The sequence below is a fragment of the Lathamus discolor genome, chromosome Z, assembly GCF_037157495.1.
Source record: "Lathamus discolor isolate bLatDis1 chromosome Z, bLatDis1.hap1, whole genome shotgun sequence".
Taxonomy (NCBI): domain Eukaryota; kingdom Metazoa; phylum Chordata; class Aves; order Psittaciformes; family Psittacidae; genus Lathamus; species Lathamus discolor.
In genome coordinates, this window is record NC_088909.1 from 81,394,198 (window position 1) to 81,414,261 (window position 20,064).

Genomic DNA, 20,064 nt, shown 5'->3' on the forward strand with positions numbered 1-20,064 from the left:
TAAAAGCCTGCCACAAACATAGTTGCTTTTTGCTGGTTAATGGAAGAACTGCTGGTAGGGAAAATGGTTGTTCTTTGTCACAGGGCATGTAGTCAAATGGTTTTGTGCATTTTATGGCAGATTTCTTGTAGGAAATAGTTTAGAGAAGAAGTGGGAAAGATGAAAACAAGGGTGCCAACACTTTCTATTCCGGTTGATACTCCATGGTATGTACTTATTGGTAGATCTGTGAAGGATGCAAGATTGCCAGACTTGAGCACAGTGTATTATCTGGTGACAGGAAATGAAAAACTTAGAACAGCAGCACATTCAGATTTATTGAGGCTTTTCAGGAACCAGTTCTGTAAACTGAGAAGCAAAAATTCCAGCAACTATTAGTGAAAGCATGTGATTTTTTTTTTACATTATTTTAGCCTTAAGAAACTTAAGCGTGTGCAGGAAATTAAGAGGGAGCATGAAGAAATCAAATTGGTACGTTTAGAGTTGAAGATCTCCTACTATGGTGAATAAGGTGGAGGTGAGTGATCTGCAGCAATTTTGTCGTAAGCTGGTGGAGCATCAGGTACCTGTGGTAAGGAAAATGTGTGTGAAAGACTGAAAAAACAATTGAGGTACAAGGAAATTATGACATTAGTCTTTGATAGTATGGTCTTTGGTTTTCATTCAGATTAAATTAATATTGTTTGAATCATTCATCCAAAGAGAATCCTGTTAAAAGGACAGGAATCTTAAAGGATTTTTTTTCAATTTTTTTAATTGAAATTTTTTTAATTGAAAATTCAACTTTAATTGAAAATTGAAAAATTCAATTTTTAATTGAAAATAATCATTGAAAATTATTATTTCAATAATATTGAAACTTTTCTTTAAGAGTTGTGATACAGGTACATTGTCTTATTTCAAATGGTAACAATTCAGACAGCTTATTTAAAATTGGTTGTACGTTAGCCTTTTCCCTATTCTAAAACTATTAAATACCCCCTTGACGTATATCTTTATAAATTAAGTTACTTTAACTTCTTTAAAATTATGGGTTTGACTCTTCTTCTCTCTGTAATGATTAGAGGAGCTAAAACCTTGAAGCTTTATAATGTTCCCTGACAATCTTTGTCAGGGTATAGTGTACCAGACACAATCCATTTGTTGTTTGTCAGAATGGCAAGGGGAACATCTCTAGCGAGGTGTTTGTCTACTCAGTACATTTCAGAAATGAGGTGTTACAGCATTCTAATAGATTGCATAATGATCATACAACTTAAGAATAAAGGTAGGTGAAAGAAGAGACTTTTTAAAAGCAGAATTTTCAGTAGTGGATTTAGAAAACCCTTTTCCCAGTAAAAAAATTGTTCAGAATTATAGTACTTTTTAAGTTAATGTAGAGGCACTGAAAACCTAATATAGAGAGCACACCCCAAGAAATAAATCATGAAGTGTTTACTAACATTGTCTCACCATGTTTTATTGTGTTGTAAATAAATGAAACTTACCACAGAATTAAAGTTTCTGTACTCCTGCAGAGCCATTTTGCAGTCCAGCGTTGTTCCTTCACCTACTGCGGTTCGTATTGTGCCCACACCAGAACTTTTGCTCTGTGACAAATAATAAGGAAATATGGGGAAGATGAAAGAAAGAAGAAAATGTGAAGTTGGAGCAAATTATGCAGTGTTTAATACTTGACAGCACATTTACACTACGAATTAGAATCTAGGGTTAGGGATAGACATAGTGCCACCAAGTAAGAGGGGTTATCTAAGTATCTATTCTTCCTGTCTCTGCTGAGACATACTGTCTCTCCTGTATTATTCAGTTACATTGCCAGAAAAATGAGGCTCAAACGTTTTAGGTCCAGGGCTGCTGTAGGAACCGACCTTCTCACATACCTGAATGCTATCTCCTTTTTATCCCACCATTTCTTTCTTTAATTTCCAACCTTATTCTGTTCGATTTTTCCATCATTTCTTTTGTGTACATTCTGCACCAGTTCTCCCTTAGCCAAAAAGCCTAACAAAAATTTGATTTTACAAACCAGGAAGCAGCAATATGCAAAGAGAAGGAATTAAAAAAGAGATTGTTTTTTTTCCCATGATGTACAAAACAGGCATGAAAGAATTCCAGTTTGCTTTTTGAAGGGTTTTGGTTGGTTGGTTGGTTGTTTTTTTACCTTAATTTTTGCAACATTTCTTTATGGAAATTTACGTTTTATGTATTCTGCTAGTTGATACACGTTTAAGATAGGTCACTGGAAAGGTAACAAGACAAAGTTATCAGAAACAGCGAGGAAATGGGTTTGCTGACTTAAATGAGAGGTATGATTTTTAATTCCACATAGTCACATCTTTTCCAAAATATTAGAATAACTAAAATATATTTACTGTAAAACATATAATCGTATACAGCTTTCAACTTAGATTAAAAGTGACCTCTTTCATAGTGGAGAGAGCAGAATTTCAAAGATAAAGCTTTGAGACTTCTAATAACAGAAGTTGCAAGACGGATTGTACCTTTTTTAATATATTTCAAGAAGACACTAAGTAGTGTTTAGAAAGCAAACCTCAAACCTGCCCTGCTTTTTTGTACATGTTAAAATTGCATTTCGACTTTTATACAAATAATATTGCATTGCCCATACACTAACATAGTATTGGCTTACTTACCTGTAACAGTTATATTTCTGCTTTGCTTCCCAGATTTACTCTAAATGTGTCTGTCCTTACTTAGCGGTAAGTCTTATGAGTAGTGAATACGTTATTTTGATTTAAATGAAAATACACAGAAAACATCTTGGTTTTGGTGTTAAATATAATATTATAATTAGCTGCATCCAGTGGTGTGTTGGGCAAAGTTGGGCAACTGGTGTCATCTCCCTCTGCTCCTGCTTCCTCTTACCCCTTTGCCTGACTGGCAAGTTCTTCCGGGCAAGCTGTGTTTCACATTGTGTTGTTTTACCTGTGTATATGTCAGTGTATATATTGCCTGAGACAATGATGTCCTGTTACAGATTCAATGTTCTCAGCACTTACATAATGCGAATAACGATAGTATGTTGTCAAAATAATAGCAAACTAGAACACGAGCTGCCATGCTTACCCGTAGACTTTTGTAGCCACTGCGTCTTTTGTAATACCAGCAGCCAAAGATAAGTAAAATTGCCAGCACCAAAAAGAAGAGTCCAATACCCAGGGCTCTGTTGGGAAAGCAAAACAAAATAACACCAGAACTAGGTGCATTCATCTGGGAGCAAGAATGATGGGAGCAGGTTTGTAGTTTGTATCAGTATCCTTTTATCAGGGAAAGGAATGGAGCATAATTCACCTCAGAAAATGGACGAAATACCATGAACTTCAGCCAGTCTCTACATTAAGCAGTTAGCTTAATTCTCTGCTATGCTCTTAAACATTTTAAAAATGAGGAATTCCTTGGTTTGGAGATAATAATGTAACAGCGACTACTGCTTCTAGAAAAATCCCTGCATTGCAATAATGGAAGAGAATGTGAAATTAATAAATGCCACACCTGCAGAGGCACAGCTCATGTTCATTTGTTAAATTCTCTAGGCAGCAAGTATTGAGAAATGTACCCGAACATTGCAACAACTGCTGGTGACAGGAGGACTTTTTGGCTACACGAAACATTATACAACCTCAAAACCAGAGTAGGAAACTTTGAATTATCCATAGATCTGTATAATTCTTCAGTTCTCATTCCATGACACACTAGGCACAGTACCAGTGTCACTGGGTCATTTAGGGAACTTAGGCTTTGCAAACTGTGCTGTAAGACACCCTTCCCACTGCTTACCAGGGACATGTGAGAAGTAGCACAGCACAGTTCCACTATCTGTCAGAAAACAAGCTGACAAAGTAATTGCAAGTTCCCTAGTCACAAAAAACCCTCCTCCTGTAATATCCTCCCTCGTAAGACATATGGAATTCACTCCCCACGTTTTTTGTTCTTCACCTGTTCAGGAACAGAAGAGTCTGCAAAATGCTTAAAGGGAACAGAGGACAGTAAAAAAAAAAAGACCACGTGAGTGGGGACAAACCCTTCCTAACACACTTTTACATATTGTCTGTTCAGTTGCCCTGCAGGGTGTTTTTTTGCCAGGCTTTTCCATTGGGACTGAGGAGTTGGGTATGTGGCTTATCAGAGACCTTTTATATCTATTTGCTATCATTTTCACTGACTCAGAGTCTCGTGAAGGAGTGATTCCTTGTGACCCAAGACGCCTGAAAGGAGACGCAAGCGAAATGTATGGCGGAACAGGCTGTTTCTTTGTCTGAACTGCCTGAGTGCTGTTTGAAGCGTGAAGCCCTATGGAGCCACATGGATTTTCTTCTTCACAAGTACCTGATTCTTGCAAGTTGCCCCTGCCCCTTCAAGACTTTGTGTTCATCTGTTCAACCCAAGAATATAGCTCACGTCACCAACTTGCTTCCTGGTGCAGCCGTGTTGCAGCTGATCTTCTGACTTACAAGACTGCTCCGCTGGTTTTGTTCCTGTTCCCAGCACAGTTAAAACTTACAGGGACTGCTTCTCCAAGCAGCTGCTGCCTTTCCTACATTCTGCATTCACAAAGTGCTTTCTGCTTTTCATGTGCTCTCTAGGTTTAGTTTATCCACTCCCCAGGATATATCTCATTTCTGGAGTTGGTGATTCTAACTGTGTATGCCATCTAACTCCTTCCTCACCTGCTTAAGGGGCTGGTATGAAAAGCATGTATGCAATTGCTTGCAATTCCAGTTAAAGCTGCAGCTGTGCTATTAGGAATCTGTGCTTATATCTGGAATGCTCCTTTCGATACTGGAAGGAGAGTCACTTTTCCCTCACGTACCTAGAAAATCTGCTTACAATTGCAGCCACTGGAATTCATTGCAGTTACAGGTGAAAGTGCTTTTGGAGAGCTGAACTACTCTGAAGGACCATGAGAGAACCTTCCCCTTTGATTATTCTCTCTCTGCCCAGGGATGAACATGGAGAAACAATTATCTTGCTGTATGTGTGTGGCACAAGTCACCAAGTTCGGGGGCCGCTAACCCACTAGCAGAAGCACATTTCACATAGACATATCCCAACCACATTGGAAATACTTATCTAAGATAATAATATATCACCAGTGGCACAGTGTGTCTAATAATCCAAGACCAAACATGTTTTATTGTCAGCCAAAACTAACAAAATATTAGCCTGAATTAGTTCTGGCTAAGTGAAGTCTCACCAGAAGCAATTTCCTGAGGGTCACATTTGTATGGCATTGATGTCTCCATCTGCTCTTTGAGGATATTTTTCCATTTCTCTAGGCTTTTCACTTACATGATTCTTAAGGGTGAGACAATGTCCCTTTGAGGTCCTGAAGGGAGGTATATGGATCTGGAGATAAAACTCAGTGAAAAAGATCACCTTGCAACAGCCTCAGAAGAAAGTTCTAAATAAGTCTCAATAAACCTGGTAATTTTATTGTAGGGAATAAAGACTTATCATCGTATGATCAAACTCTAAATTCCTGAAGTCTAATTTTTCTTAATCTTTGAGGGATCTTAATGATTCTGCAATGACAAAAGTTACAGGATAGCTAAAATGTACTCCATATATATTCAACAGTGACATTTTCTGATACTCTTTTGTACATTTCTTCCAATGTAAACGTTTTTCAACAGCTTACATGCTCACATAGGTTTTGCTTTATGCTTACTCTTCTGCTGCAAGATAGCCATGTCCTTTCCCTCTGAAAAAGTTTCCATCTGTATGGTGGTTTCTTCTGGGCATGTTGCGAGCTTGGTCCTGCCCAAGCCTGCAAGATGGAAATACAGTGCCTCAGTGCAATGATAAAGCATATTATCAACTTTTTTGTTTTAACTGGATCATTCTAGGGAGGCAGGACAATCGGGTATCTTCAGAATCAAGCAGATCTGTATACATATGCAACTGTCTCAATTTCAAACTCAAAACTGCAACTGTAGTCTGTTTGAATAGCTACACTGACATCAAGGCATTTGCAACTGAATGCAACTGAGAAGAATTTGGCATGGTTTCCTTAGGTACTAAGTGATGGCTGACTTCTGAAGTGAAATCTCTCTAGATCAGAGATCTAGATTTGAAATCTAGAAAGAAAGGCAAATTACCTGGACAAGAAAAAATACTCAGAAGAAATGAAATTAAATTGGCCTTTCAAGTAGTTGAAGAAGTTGTTTCTTTATTTCTGTTATTGCCTGTAAATGTTCAAGGTCCACATTTTCAACCAGCATAAACACTCAGAGATCTGTTGTTTTTCGGATGGTTATACTAATTTGTGTCTGATGACAATCTACAGTTAGATGTGCAGGGAATTTGTATTATAATGTCAGTTTCCAGACTTAATGTAATAATCATCCAGCTAAATGTCTGAACAAATAAAAATCTGACTGATCAAACAGTGAAGAAGAATTACAAAAATATTTTTTCTGTCATTTAAAGAGCAGAACAGATCCTACTTGGTAGTATCCAGCTTATCTGCCTACCTTACACAAGTAAAGTACAAAAAGTGTGTTAAAGTATATAAAATATAAAGGAAACAGTACATTTTCGGAGTTTGCTTAGAGACAGTTCTATCTCTTCTGAAGCACAGTTTTGAAGCAACACAGAAAATTTTGCATAGAATAAAAAAGTACAAATCTTACCTCTTTCAGATGTGTATTCTGTCTGTTAACGGAAAGGCATGAGCAGCTTTCTTCTCCTTGACTTGCTCTGTTTTTTCTTCTTTGATCTGTTCTCTTATGACTATCACGAGTTTAAATTCCTCTCAGTACAGCTTCTGAATGCATTAATTAGCATGAAAGAGGCAAGGAGACAACTTTTAATTTTTTTCCTGCAGTCTGCATCCTTCCCTCCTGATAAGCAGCTCAAAAAGTTTGTTATTTCTTCATTTATTACATATCCTCTAAGAAATGGCTCAACACCATTTTACCTCCCTAATCAGTGGGTTGACTACTTCTAAGTTCAAATCTGTTTTGATTTAGGGGTGATTATTTCGTGGCAGAGGGCTGGTGATTTCACATGTGTTTAACTATAGCTCTGTTTATGCACACTTTCTGCACCATTTAACACTGTGGAAACCAGTATAGTTAGAAAAGAACTTGTAGATGGATGCTGTTAGTCTGTGATAAAAGTGTTTAGACTAAGGCAAGTACAGTTTAATTCTGTACCAGTAAGCAGCTGCTGCAACAAAAAGAGGGTCTGTCCCACGGGCTGCAGAACTAACGAAGCCTGTGCTTCACTTTTGTGAATTGTCTGTGCTCATGCTGCAGTAATTCCATTTACAATACCAGGCAAGAAAAGGCAGTCTGTGATTAATTCTGAGTCTGGGTACTGTGTTAGTTACTGCCAAATTAAAAGAACTAAAAAGGAGAGCCGCGTTATGCTTGCCATTTTTTCCCAATTAACCATTAACTTCCGGCCACTTTCTAGGGTTTTTTAAGTTTGAAGGACTCAAACTTACAACTTTGAAGTTTTCATTTATCTTTGAAGCTGTGAACTGACTCCAAATGTGGCTGAAAATGTCTGACAGATTCAAAAGTTTACAGGAAAGAACAGAGAGTGTGAGAGATCAACAACCATTTTCCTAGGAAATCAAATTAGAAGTCTTAACATCAATGTTCTTAGCTAGTGCAGGGCTAGGAAGAGCCAGACCATTTTTGTGCTTCTATGCTTTGCCTAATTACAGTAAAAATCTGACCTGGTTTTGGATATTTGTTCATGGTGGTGCCCAGGGTGACAGTGACAGGACCAGAGGCAGTGGGTGCAGACTGAGAAACAGGAGGTGCCCATGAACATCTGGAGACACTTTTTTACCATGAGGGTGACTGAGCCCTGGCAGAGGTTGCCCAGAGAAGCTGGAGAGTCTCCTGCCTCTGAGATACTCAAAAGCCGTCTGGACATGGTGCTGAGCAATGGGCTTCAATTGATCATGCTGGAGCAAGGGCTTTGGATGGCATGGCCTGCAGAGAGCCCTTTCAACCTCAGTCACTGTGTGATTAACACCAGAAGGATCTAATTGGTTTTTCTAGACCCATTAAAGTTTGCAATAACACATTTTTTTGCAGAGGGAAAAATAACAGGAGGAAGAATGATAAACATTAGTAAGGAGAATAAATTAGCTCATTTGACCAAATGTTTCATTGTTGCTCTGATATTATTCCAGAAGAACTCAATAGAGTTTCAAAAGTGAAAGAGATACAGAGAAAGTTTCTGTAGATACCCATGTCCGTAAAACAGTAAGTGTATGCCATCAAGTCTATTAAGTTCCCAAGCAACTGTACCTTCTGTAGCACTCTGAAAATCTTATAGTGTTTATCATAAATCAACTGTTTTCCTGTAAAAAAGCTTCACTTCTGGGAGAGGATGATGGGTACCTTTTGCTCTTGTCCGACTCAAACTTCAGACCTACAGAAAATCCATGTGATACCAGAATCATTGTCTGCCCCATACTTGCCTCCAGCACTGGCAGGGATGGGGCAAAATGTCAGTATTTTATATTTGACTGGGTATTTTGTGTTCTGAATGAGTCTTTTGTTAATAGTATAACAAGGAAGGAAGAAAGAGGGACAACGTTGTCATGGATATGCGGTGCCATCTGGTATGTAGATACACAATGATGCTTTTGAAGAATTGGATGGAGAAGATGAAATACCATGTCCTAGTCCTGATCTCAGGTTTTTTTATAAAACCTTATTTCTTCAAGGCAGTGCTGCTAGCTCTGTCAGTGCTTTAATTTTGAGTTTTATGGGAATTTCAATGGAAAGGCTCAAGTATTTCAGTGCTAAATCTACATTAACAGTAACAGAGTACTGTAAGAGCAAATAATACTATATGCTTTCAGTTGGTGCTGTAGGTCCTCATTTCTCCATGGTTTGGTGGTTTACTTTGAAGTAGGTATTATCTGGCTTCCTGATTTGGAGCTTTTTGAGAAGAAGCTATTCCTCAAATTGCTGCTACCTCAACTGAGGCACCTCCAGAAAGCAACATGTTGTCCTGTGGACTGCATGGTACAGACACCATTAATGCGTTACCACCCTGAAAGCCTGGGTCACAAAGCTAAGTTCCCCCTCTAGTAATTTCTAAGTGAAACTGTGGTCCTTAGTGTCAGACCCATCTCCCTTTGCTCCATCTCTGAACAAAGTACAGTAAAGAAGGAGTGGTAGTCTTAATCCTCTAGTAGCTATGCCAAGAGGATGCAATGAATGCAATGATGCCTGTGTTCCTGCGTCTTGTTTTTCCAAAGAAAAAGGATTGGGTAGTTTTCTGGCAGTATTTTTCTGCTGCTAGTTTGTCCATGGTTGACTGGAGGTTCTGAGGCCAGAGGATTGTTCAGATTTATGGGACTATTTCCATGAGACGAAAGATAACCAACCATGGGTGAGAACCTTTTGGATGCAGTTGGGCACTATCACGGTGAGGCAGAGCTACGACTTTTATTGCATGTAATTTCAGGAGGCCATACCTGGATTCAAGAGAATGATGGCTCTTTCTGAAGCCTCACAGTCCTGTTTAGCCCAGTGAGCAGCTAACTGGTCTAGGGTCAGAAACTCCTTGCAGGTAAGCTGCTGATTTAGGTCTCTAAGGCCATCTCAGAAGCTCTTTTTTTGAAGAAAGTGAATATAGGCAACACTGGCTGCACCATTAGCAGTTTGGAAAAAAACAGCCTTTTGCAAATAATTCCTACAGCAATAGTCCAGTGAAACTCAATCTGGAATATTGCTGCTACAGATGAAATAGAAGCAGTCCCAAAATTAATGTGAACGCTAAGACTTTTTCTATGACATTAAACAGATACACAGACATCAGCTGACAGGAGTGTCCGCATGATCGGTTCCATTTAGTAAAAAGTAATAAAAGAATGACTTTTTATGTCTCCTTTCACAGCATCACAGGAGCCTGTTCAGACTGGTGGGGACCTGGCAATTTAATACTAACACTAGGTGGTACTTCTGTGCTATTAAACAGATACATAGCCATCAGTTGTACTTGGTCCCAAAACAGAGGCACAGCTGTGGAGCAGAGAGGAATATCACCTCCCTCAATCTGCTGTATGTGCCGCTGTTCACACAGCCCAGGGTGCCACCAGCCTTCTTTGTGGACTGTGTCAGATGTCAGGGCATAGCAAAATACAGAAACCGGTGGCAGGGCTTGTAAATAATTTGTGTAAAGAATTTTAACAGAAACTCAGGGGTGGAAGCTGCATCTATCAAACATCTCTCCATTTCTCCACCCGCCAACAATTCCCATTTCATTTCATTTTAGGAAATGAAGAGTTATTTTAAATTTCAGAACGCTGCCGAAGACTGGAAAATAATACTTTCTAGAAGAATCTAAGTTTTTAATTGACATGATTGAAAAATGTTCTGTCAGAAATTTCAGGGCCTTGTAACAAGATTTTGCCCACCCAGTTGTGTCCCTCCCAACGTGTGTTCCACAATCAAACACTTACAGTTAGTTGATTTATTAGTGGTTCAGTGATTTTCCTGAAAGTTAAATTAAATTTTTGAAATAATTGGTGCTCTTATGAGACAAGAAAACAATATTTTAGATAAGTAAGTTATGTTAAATTTGACTTCACATGTTAAGTGTTTCAATGGTAAAATTTTCTGAAGTTCATAACTAAGGCAGCTATGGTATTTGTAATAGTTGCAAAGCTTTCAAGTGCTATGTTTTTTCCCTTTTACTGTTTTGGTGTTTGTTTTTTTTTACAATATGACCCAGCCCTTTCTCTCTTCTTCTACATTTTCTCTTCCCCCTGATGGAATAAAATGAACCAAAACACTGTGATTTGGATAAGTACTTTTTTGAATCTCATAAATCGAATATTTGCTCAAAGAGCCTCAGGATAACGAAATGTGGGACTAAAGAGGATCTCAGGAAGTCATCTAGGCCATCCCACTGTTCTGAAGCACAACTGAATATATTTAGATTCTCTCTCATATCTTATCTATTTCCTAACACCTCTGTTTTCATATTCTCCCTATAGCCTGTTTCTATGCTTAACAGGCTACAGTGAAGTTTTTTCCCCCATTACACAACTCTGCTTTGCTGCAAATTCTATCAATTACTAATTACCTTAACAAGGAAAGGAATTAACTGTGTCTTCTTTATCTCAATCCATTATGGATTCAAAGGCTGTTCTCATGCTCTGTAAAACCTTTGTCTTCTAAATCAGACAAACTTCATTTCTCACACTTTTTCTTTAGGCTGTTTTCTTAAGCCTTCTCATTCTTATTCTGCTTAATCCTTTGCAATTTATGTACCTCTTTAAGTTGAAGCCTGGCAAGCACCATTATCTTCTCTATCTTACAATAGCACAGGAAGACATTTACTGTTATTAATATAGGGTTGCATCTGGGATTCTTACTTGGTTTGAAGTCCACTGTAGCCTTATGTCTTCCTCTGTTTTTCATCAGTCCTTTTCCATTTTATGTCTGTGTGTATTGTTTTTTAGTTCTGATACTTCTATTGTTCATGTAACTTTCCCCTCTTATCAGGTTTACTTATTTTTCAGATTCCAACTCTGCTCTGTAGAGTACCTGCCTTTAGCTCAAACGTATTTTCATGTACTCTTGCTTTCACATCCAACTTGTTTACTGAAAGTACTGACCACTCTTTCCCTGCGTTGAACATCTGTGATGATGACGCCTCTTCCTGTTTGATAGTTATGGCTGCAGTCTGTGTTTGGGGTTTTTATCTGCTGCATATATGTGTCATGCATTCTTTTAGACCACAATTTCCCTAGTTTGCTTATCACAGCCCTGGGGACTGTGTTGAAGACTTGTAGTCAAAATGCAATTTCAACATCAAAATAATGTGGTAATGGTTACTGGTGTGGTTTGCTTGTAAGCTAATGATTTTCTTCCTCAGTTTCAAACATTCTGATCCAAAACTTCCATCATTTCATAAATCCTATTTATATTGAGTTCAGAGAAAATACTTCCGTATCTGCTGAAATGCTGTAAGATATCCAATACAGTCACACCACTACATCATGTTATTGATACCTTTTGGTTTGAAGTTTCAGGAGATGAAGAGTAGAATAGGGTAATGTTGAGTTTTCTTGTTTATTATTGGTCTGGGTCTCTTTTTCTTTTCTCTGTTGGAGCTGATCTAAAGTAACTAAAAACATAGCTGACAGGATAAGAGTTGCTCCAGCCATGTAGAAGCCTGCTCTGTAATCCCCAGTCATGTCCACGATTAGACCTGGAAAGAAACAAATGAGAGCAATATAGTTGATAGAAAGCAGGCTAACAGGAATTATCTCAGCAGTGTGAACACATCCTCTCACAAAGAGAACATGCTGACTACATCAGCTTTCTACATCATGAGTGCATGGAACATCACCCCATTGCAGCATTTTTAAATTTGAACACAACTCACATCTCATTTACTTTGCATATGTGAACTGCCACAGAAATAAAACGCTATACAGTTTGAAGTACTTTCCAACCTAAACCATGGCAGACAATAAAGGCAGAAAAAGACTAATCATGCAGCTTTGTATCTGAGTAGCCCTGTGTTCTGTGGTGTAGCTGCCATCAGTTGCCGTAATTTGGAATCATAACAGTACAGCATGAGAGAGGTTAAGGAAGGAATGAAGAAGCATCTGCGGGAGACACAGTTGGAGAGGTTGCCTGCCTGAAGCATTATGGGCTTTCCTGTTCATCTTTTTACAAACAGTCACAGACGTTAATAAAAAGAGTCTGGGTTTTAGGTAGCTTTAAGCCAACCAAAATACCGAACGCAGAACTGCAGCAGCATATGTAGTAGAATTGACTGCTCTGTGGCCATGATGGCACGTTCATTTGTGGGCTCATGAGGGCCGCTTGCTTGGTCTCCCATTGGGAAGTTTGTCCACATTAAGTGTATTCCCTAGTCCCCATTCCAATCTAACATCAGTCCTGTTAGGCCAAGGAGCTCTAGATCCAAATCTTTTCAATTTTACTTTTAATGAAGGGGAGGAGAGCTCAAGGAGCATTTAGGATTCCCTCCTCTTCCACACTTTCTTTTTAGCTTACTATATATACACAAAGGGGTCGCAAGCTAGTGACCAGGCATTACATAAATGTCTTGTTACTTTTGTATTTTATTCGGATATTCCCAACATACTTCTGGTATTGTTCTGACTCTAATTCTCTATAAATCTTCCTGGTTTTTATTCAAAAGTGACTTAAAATATTCCAGCATTCAGTCTAACCCATTTTCAACCTACTAGTGGTGTCATTACCGCAAAAGTCACTGTAGTGCATGAACAGTGGTCTTCGGATTAGAACTTAGATCCACATTTTACAAATCACACTGGTAATTTTCCTGCCACATCCTTTTGTAAAGTCTCTGCAGCTTGCAGCTTGTTTGTCTTGCATTTTTCCAAGATGATTTTGTCTCATTGCCAGCCCATAAATCCATGTGCTGTCTCATTGTCTGCTTTCTCTTCCCACTATTTTTGTGTGCTTCCTCCCCCATTTATTATATTGGTTAGCTCAAATACTGCCTGAAAACAGCAGGCATCTTTGTAATATTTTCCTTGAGGCACACATAGCCTCATGTTTCAAGCTGTTCCACTTGACCTTCTGTAGAAACCCTCCCAACAATACCAGCATTTATGCAACATCATTAGTTTAAAATCTCAGTTTCTTCTCTGAAAGTATGGATCTGCTGCTTGCCCCAAGGTTACACTTTCATAACAAGACAATGGGAGTCCACCAAATGGGATTCCGTGGGATTCAGAAAGGAGGAACACCACTGTGTGAGCTCTGCCATTCTTCCCTGCTTCCATGTTGAACAGGTATCTCTAAAATCACAGATAGATAGGAAGGGAGAAAGATGTTTTGTAGAGGAGTTAAACTGACTGGTTTTATACACTTCTTGGTCTACATACTCCTGAGGTATAAAAGGGGGAAATTTGGGTCCAGATACAGATTTTTTCAGTTTGGGTCACCATTCCCCTTTCTTCTTATGAACTGTATTTGGCAGAGTATCATCTTAACTTACCAGCAAGAGGAGGTCCCACAAAACCTCCAGTGCTTCGAATGAGCATGAAAAGCCCTAGAGCACTGTCAAAATCTGGCATGCCTACAACGTCTGCTAGCACTGTAATATGAATGGCGACTGTTGTACCAAAGAAGAATCCGTAGAAGCCAGTGAATATTGCCAAGGACAGATAATTGTTAGCCAGCGGCAACAGCATCAGGGAAGTGCTGATCAGGGTAATGGTCACTGTCAGCAAATGAACTGTTTTGGTAACATGGAGATTGGCATACCAGCCACAGAGCAGCCTTCCTGCAAAGTCCACCACAGCTAAAATGGATAGCAGTGATGCAGTCCACGAGTCATCTATTCCCAGGCTGTAACTAAGTGGAACTAAAAATAAGGGAGGAACAAAAAAACTCATAGCAGCTAATACGCCAAAAATGGCATAAAGTACAAACTCCGGTTGTCTCAGAAGCATCCAGTTGAAGGTTTTGTGCGTGGTGGGAGACTTATCTTCTTTGTCTGTCCTAGATTCACCACTGCCAGGTGGTCTCTCAGTTTCATGACGTCTAGCCTCGCGGAGGCAGCTGCTTGCCAGGGGTCGCATCAGTACTCCACAGACACAGATATTGAGTTGGATGCCACCTATGATCAAGAGGGCACCTTTCCATCCATATTGACTTATCAACCACTGGAAAAATGGCCCAAACATGAATGCAAAGACACATTCTCCGGCACTGGCAATAGCACTGGCCAAAGCTCTTTTCTTGGAGAAATAATGGCTCACAATGCTAGTAGCTGGTATCCATGAAAAGGAAATCCCAAGTCCTGAAAAACACAAACACAAATAGCAGCAGTCAGACACTGTTGAGGTATTTTGTGAAGGTGGAAATTAAATCCAGCAATGCTCCTACATTAGCAAAGTTGAAAACTGGCAAAAGAAAAGCAACTTTACATTCAGCAAGAGCATGAGCTCAGTTGTACTATTTGTAAGAGTCTATTTGTGGCGTGTGTTCTATAAGAATACGTTGTACATCCAAACAAAAAAGCAGGAGTATGAGGTATACACTCCTACATTCTTATTATGAAAAAACCCCAAACAACATTGGTTTGACAGGTTTCCCACTGGGTGAGAAATCACATGGCTATGTCATTGAAACTAGGTGGATCTCAGAGTGTCTGTGCTATCCTAATTAAGGCTGGTACTGGATCAGATCACTGGGTTAAACTGAGCTGTGTTCAGGGTAGAAAGCGAGGGAGGGTGTGAAGGAAGTTGCTGTGTTACCTCTATTTGCACTTCATTTTCTTGCCCGACCGCTTTGAGCATGCTTCAAACCTGCTCTAACTTACAGTGATTTTAATGGCTCCCTAGAAACTATTTGGCAGCCCAGAACTGCCAAAGGGCTCAAATTCCAGACATTTTCTCAGGCATCCAGCATGGAACTGGGAATGGTTTATTTTATTGCCTGCCAGCTTTGCTTCCTGTTCCAGGAAAATCTGCTGGCTGCTTGAGACAACTTTCTGGCCCGTTTTTGCCTATAGGAAAGAAAGGATTGGAATCAACTGAAAGCTTGGGGGTGTGTACAAAACATAGATTATTTGATAGAAAGTACAAAATTTGGAATCTTTCTGTTTCCGTGTACTTCACCACTCTTTATGTTCTTTAAAACTTCACAGAACTCTTGGCTCTAAGTGAAAAATAAAACACTTTCAATTTTCTGGTTGCATATAATATGCAGGTGAAAATTACTAGCATTTGATTATCCACCTTTTTTGTCATTACAGGTTTATAGGGCAAATTCTTCTTTACAGAGTGGGACATGAGGGAAATTAAGGGGGGATATTGGTTCTAGTCACTCATAAAATCAAAATAAAAATCAGATTTTAAAACTCCTACCATTAGTACCCTCAAATGAGATCTCTGAGCTGCTGGTAAAAGAAATTCATGAAGCCGTAAAGTCATACCCTGTAGGAAGCCAGTTGTTGCATACATCCAGACCATGTTGAGTCCAAGAAATCCCAGTGTCATTCCTGAAAAAGCCAGGAGTCCTCCAGTGATCACAACTGCCCGATGGGTATATCGTGCACAGAGTGAGCTGGCAACAGGGGCTGAATCAGCAGCAAAATAGGAGAAAGACAAATACGTTAGGAACATCAGGGTGATCGACAGGACTGAAAAAATCCAATAAAGCTTCTGGAGGAGACAGGGGACAGGGGTGGTCATTCGAGACTTTAAAATTGGATCCTTGCTGACAGGGGAATGACTGCACAGGTCCCTGTGGCAGAGATTTTAAAATACATTCAAAGTATATGTGTGTTTTTAAAGGGAAAGAGCATTTCAATGTCTTTGTTGCAGAACGGTTCTGCTGAATTTCTTGTAAGAACACAACTAACAACATGACAGCAGTTTGTGTAGTGTTTTAGCAGAAAGCGATACCCCGTCATAAGAATCTCCAAGTTAATTTATAAAACAAAATCATTATTGATAGAGTATCATTGATATGGCCGGCACGAAATTTTCTGGAGAAAACTTTATCTTTTAGAGCTTTGAAAAATCATCTGTTCACAGAATTTCAAATGTTTTATAAAGGACAGGAAAAGAGGGTTTTTTTTTCCTTTACTATTTAGTTTCTTGAATTTTTATTTCAGTGGTGGTTTCTCTGAGCAGACTGCAGGAACGCCTCAACACATGAGGGCGAAGTTGCACCAGGAACAGATCTGACCTGGTATAGCAGCTCCAAAGCACGGGTGCCTAGGCACTGTCTGGAAGCACCTGAAACGTTAAGGATATTTTTGCACAATTAAGGATCAGTTGTACTGCCTGGCTATTTTCCATCAGTGAAACAGGATTAAAACCAAGGCCATCACCGAAAGGCTCTCGGTTGCGCACGGATAGTTTCAAACCCTAAGTATGGGATGCTTTCTATGGCCACTAGAGGGCTCCCAAGAGACACCCGACAGCGCCAGCTCTCGGCAGGGTTTCGCTGGGCAGAGTCAGCTCCCTGCTATTCGTTAACATCATGGAAATTGGGGCTCGGGGGTAAAATAAAATTCAGATAAAGAGGACCACGCTTATAAACTTCAGTAAGTGCGAAGGCAATGAAGAAAAGGCGGTCAGAAAGAGAGTTTTTGTAGTCGTTTGTAGGGGCAGGTTGTTGTACATTCACATGTGTTAAGAATGAAGAGAATTTGGTAGCTAGGACAAGTGAAATAAACTTGGCAGAGAGATATTAGCGTCTGCAAAATCTGCAGGACGTACATTGTCTGATAACAGGTAGCTGGCAGAAGTTATACAAACCCCAAAAGTGTCTCATCAGCACTTCTAGCTAAAATACGGTGATTTGGTAAAGATATAAAAAGCATAGTGGAATTCAGTCATGGTCTGTAAGATGCAGTGAAAGGAATGAGACAGGATAAAGCATATACAGCTGGAGAAACAAAATGATGAACAAAGGAAAAATAGACTCAGGGTAACAAGAGAGATCAATGAAAGAACCTAAAGACAAGAGAAAGATCTGTAGTTGGAGCAGAAATACTACCAAAGAGCAATCTTTAAAATACAGAATCAGGAGAAGAAACAGTCAGAAACTGAACATGAGATAGCAGGAGGAACAAAGAAGCTAGCCGATGAACTGGAAATTGAGAAGATAGGTATGGTGCGCAGTCTGAATGGATTAAGTGCAATACACAGAAAACTCGCAAAAAATGGAAAGGGATGATAATCACAGTGCAAAGACAAAGGTGATGGGAGATGCACATCAGTACCAAGAGAAGGCCTATGTGTGTGATGGGGAGAATCATTGCTGTGGTAAATTGATCGGCCTGTTGCAGGTGCAAACCCCAAAAGTAGAAGCACGTGCTCTCCTTCCACAGAAGACACAGAACTGCTACTGAAAGGATCCAAATGAGAAAAATCAGTAATTCACTGGTCATCCTTCACTTGAGCCAAATGACTCTGAAGGTTTCCCAGAAGAACATATCAAGAAAAACTAAGCCAGGCCAGGAAAGATGCTCAAAGAACTGGAGGTTCAGATGATCTTCAGCAGAAGGTCTTCTGATCCCTATAAATGAAGCAGAGGCAGGAGAAGATAAGGAAAATTACCTTACACCTGGCTAGGCAAATACAGTACAGTTTTGCTGGTTTATAGCTGGTGGTTATTGCTATTATTATTATTTCATATGCCTTATCCTTGATACATTGCTATATAATGTAAATACATATTAAAACAAAACAGGACTTTGAGTTCTTTTATCCTTCTCTGTTGGCCTTTTTTTTTTTTTTTTTTTTTTTGAAGTTCCTATGAAGAAATAATGTAACAGTAACTCTGTGGTAAGTCTAATTTTTAAACCAAATTGATAGACTCCCATTTATTAATTTCTCTATGAAAATTAATAGATCTGCAAAGTAGGTGAAAGATTAGGTTTTTCATTATTTGTAATGAATTATTTTTGTCAGAATGGATCAAGCTCTTATACTGCAAATCAAGGACACCAGTTTATGGAAGTGACAATCTTTTCAAACCATGAGTTAATTTAGTTCATTACTTTGACTTTTAATTAACTCTTTTGCTCTTCTAAATACCTTTTTCAAAGAAAGATGAGTTTCCCATGGTCTTTGGAAGTACTGCAATTACAAGAAATAATACTGAAAGGTGTGAAATGAGTAGGATGCATGTAATTATAGAGGGTATATGCAATGAAGTGTCTTCACAAACAAAATTACTACAGCATTTATTATGTAAGGATACTTACCTATTACAAGCTATGTACGTACATGAAAGTACGTAGAGCAGACTTCACAAATTCTGTACAGCTCATGCCTGAACGCGTTTGGAATCCTCACCATATGGTGAAGGATCCTCCAGTTTACAAGGGCACAAAGGACTCTGTAAACAACTAAAGTAAGAATCAAATGCAGTATCTTTGATATGTTTCCCTGCTTCATCTGTTGAGGGGATTCATACTGATCCCATAGTTCGTTGCCTTTGATGGGGACAGTTTACCCTCACTTCCCGTACTCTGTGCTTGCACAGTCTTGTCTTCCTTATGCCATGAATGAACTGACTTTTAATATTTTTTTTAGCTCGATGAGTTTTCTGTTAGATTGATGACTCAGAATCTTTGTAAGCAGAGGGAAAGGAGAGCCAGAACCGGCGGTTCTGGAAGGAAGTGGGATCTTGGTGAAGACAAAAAGGAGAAGAGTGGGAATGCAGGACTGGGAGTCACCATTTGGTAGCAAATGGTTTATCTGCTAGGCAGGGCCACAGTCCTTACGTCTTAAAACACTTTGAAAAAGTGACAGTTGCTGTGAGATCAGTGAACTTGCACAAACTGGTTTAAGAGCTTGATCCGACAAGCTTTGCATTTCTGAGGATTATCTCCAGTGAGTTTGATTCAAAGCCTGTAGAAAATTGAATCATGAGTCTATGTACATCAAGTTCTTAAAGGCAATCAGGTTCTTGTGTACATAAAGAGACCTCATTAACCCATTTAATGTCTGAGGCATGGATACACTTTTATGAGAGGAAGTAAATGCCAATTTTCTGTAGAGGGAGAAAGAGGAAGTATTGTCCTTACATATTTTCATTTTGTGGGTTTTCTTAAGGAAGCTCTTCAAAATTTCTTGAGACTAAAATAAAGTGCTAGAGGAGCATTTCTACCTACCTCCTAAATGAAAGAATGTAATAGTTACTGATGTGATCCAGGAAGTGGTACTTGCAAGTTCATCAAAGTGCTGCTGGATTTCAACAAACAACAGACCAAAAGTCTTGAGGACAGCGACAGTGAGGCCCATCACCGTGAAGGCTGACGCTACCACAACCCATCCGTAGCCACCATCTGGTGGATTGCTGGTTTTGGCCTGCATCTTTACTAATTCTCAGATCTTGTCTCAGGATATTTTGCTGGGGTGGTAGTGATGGTGGTGGGCGAGGATTTTTAAATCTGCAAATTGGTAGAAGAACCAGTGTTAGAGAAATTAATTACAAGATTCCAGGAATGGCTTGCACAAGTCATTACCAAGTGAAAATGCAATATTCTCTTCTGTGATTTGACTGAAAATGTAATGTGGGAAACATGCCC

General features: G+C 39.2%; 2 protein-coding genes across 2 annotated transcripts; both read right to left on the reverse strand.

Moving 5' to 3' along the window:
* MLANA (melan-A) lies at positions 1 to 11,445 on the reverse strand. The gene is made up of 6 exons (XM_065664108.1): positions 11,086 to 11,445; positions 6,654 to 6,787; positions 5,690 to 5,788; positions 3,088 to 3,184; positions 1,488 to 1,589; positions 1 to 566 (listed from the first exon to the last, which is right to left on the reverse strand). The coding sequence occupies exons 3-6, from the start codon at positions 5,761 to 5,763 to the stop codon at positions 498 to 500; spliced, it is 342 nt and encodes a 113-aa protein (XP_065520180.1). The 5' UTR covers positions 5,764 to 5,788; positions 6,654 to 6,787; positions 11,086 to 11,445; the 3' UTR covers positions 1 to 497.
* Positions 11,446 to 12,007: 562 nt separating this feature from the next.
* Positions 12,008 to 19,849, reverse strand: LOC136006085 (monocarboxylate transporter 13-like). The gene is made up of 4 exons (XM_065664107.1): positions 19,648 to 19,849; positions 15,949 to 16,092; positions 14,005 to 14,811; positions 12,008 to 12,216 (listed from the first exon to the last, which is right to left on the reverse strand). Exons 1-4 carry the CDS (start codon positions 19,847 to 19,849, stop codon positions 12,008 to 12,010), a joined length of 1,362 nt encoding a protein of 453 aa, XP_065520179.1.
* Positions 19,850 to 20,064: the final 215 nt, after the last annotated feature.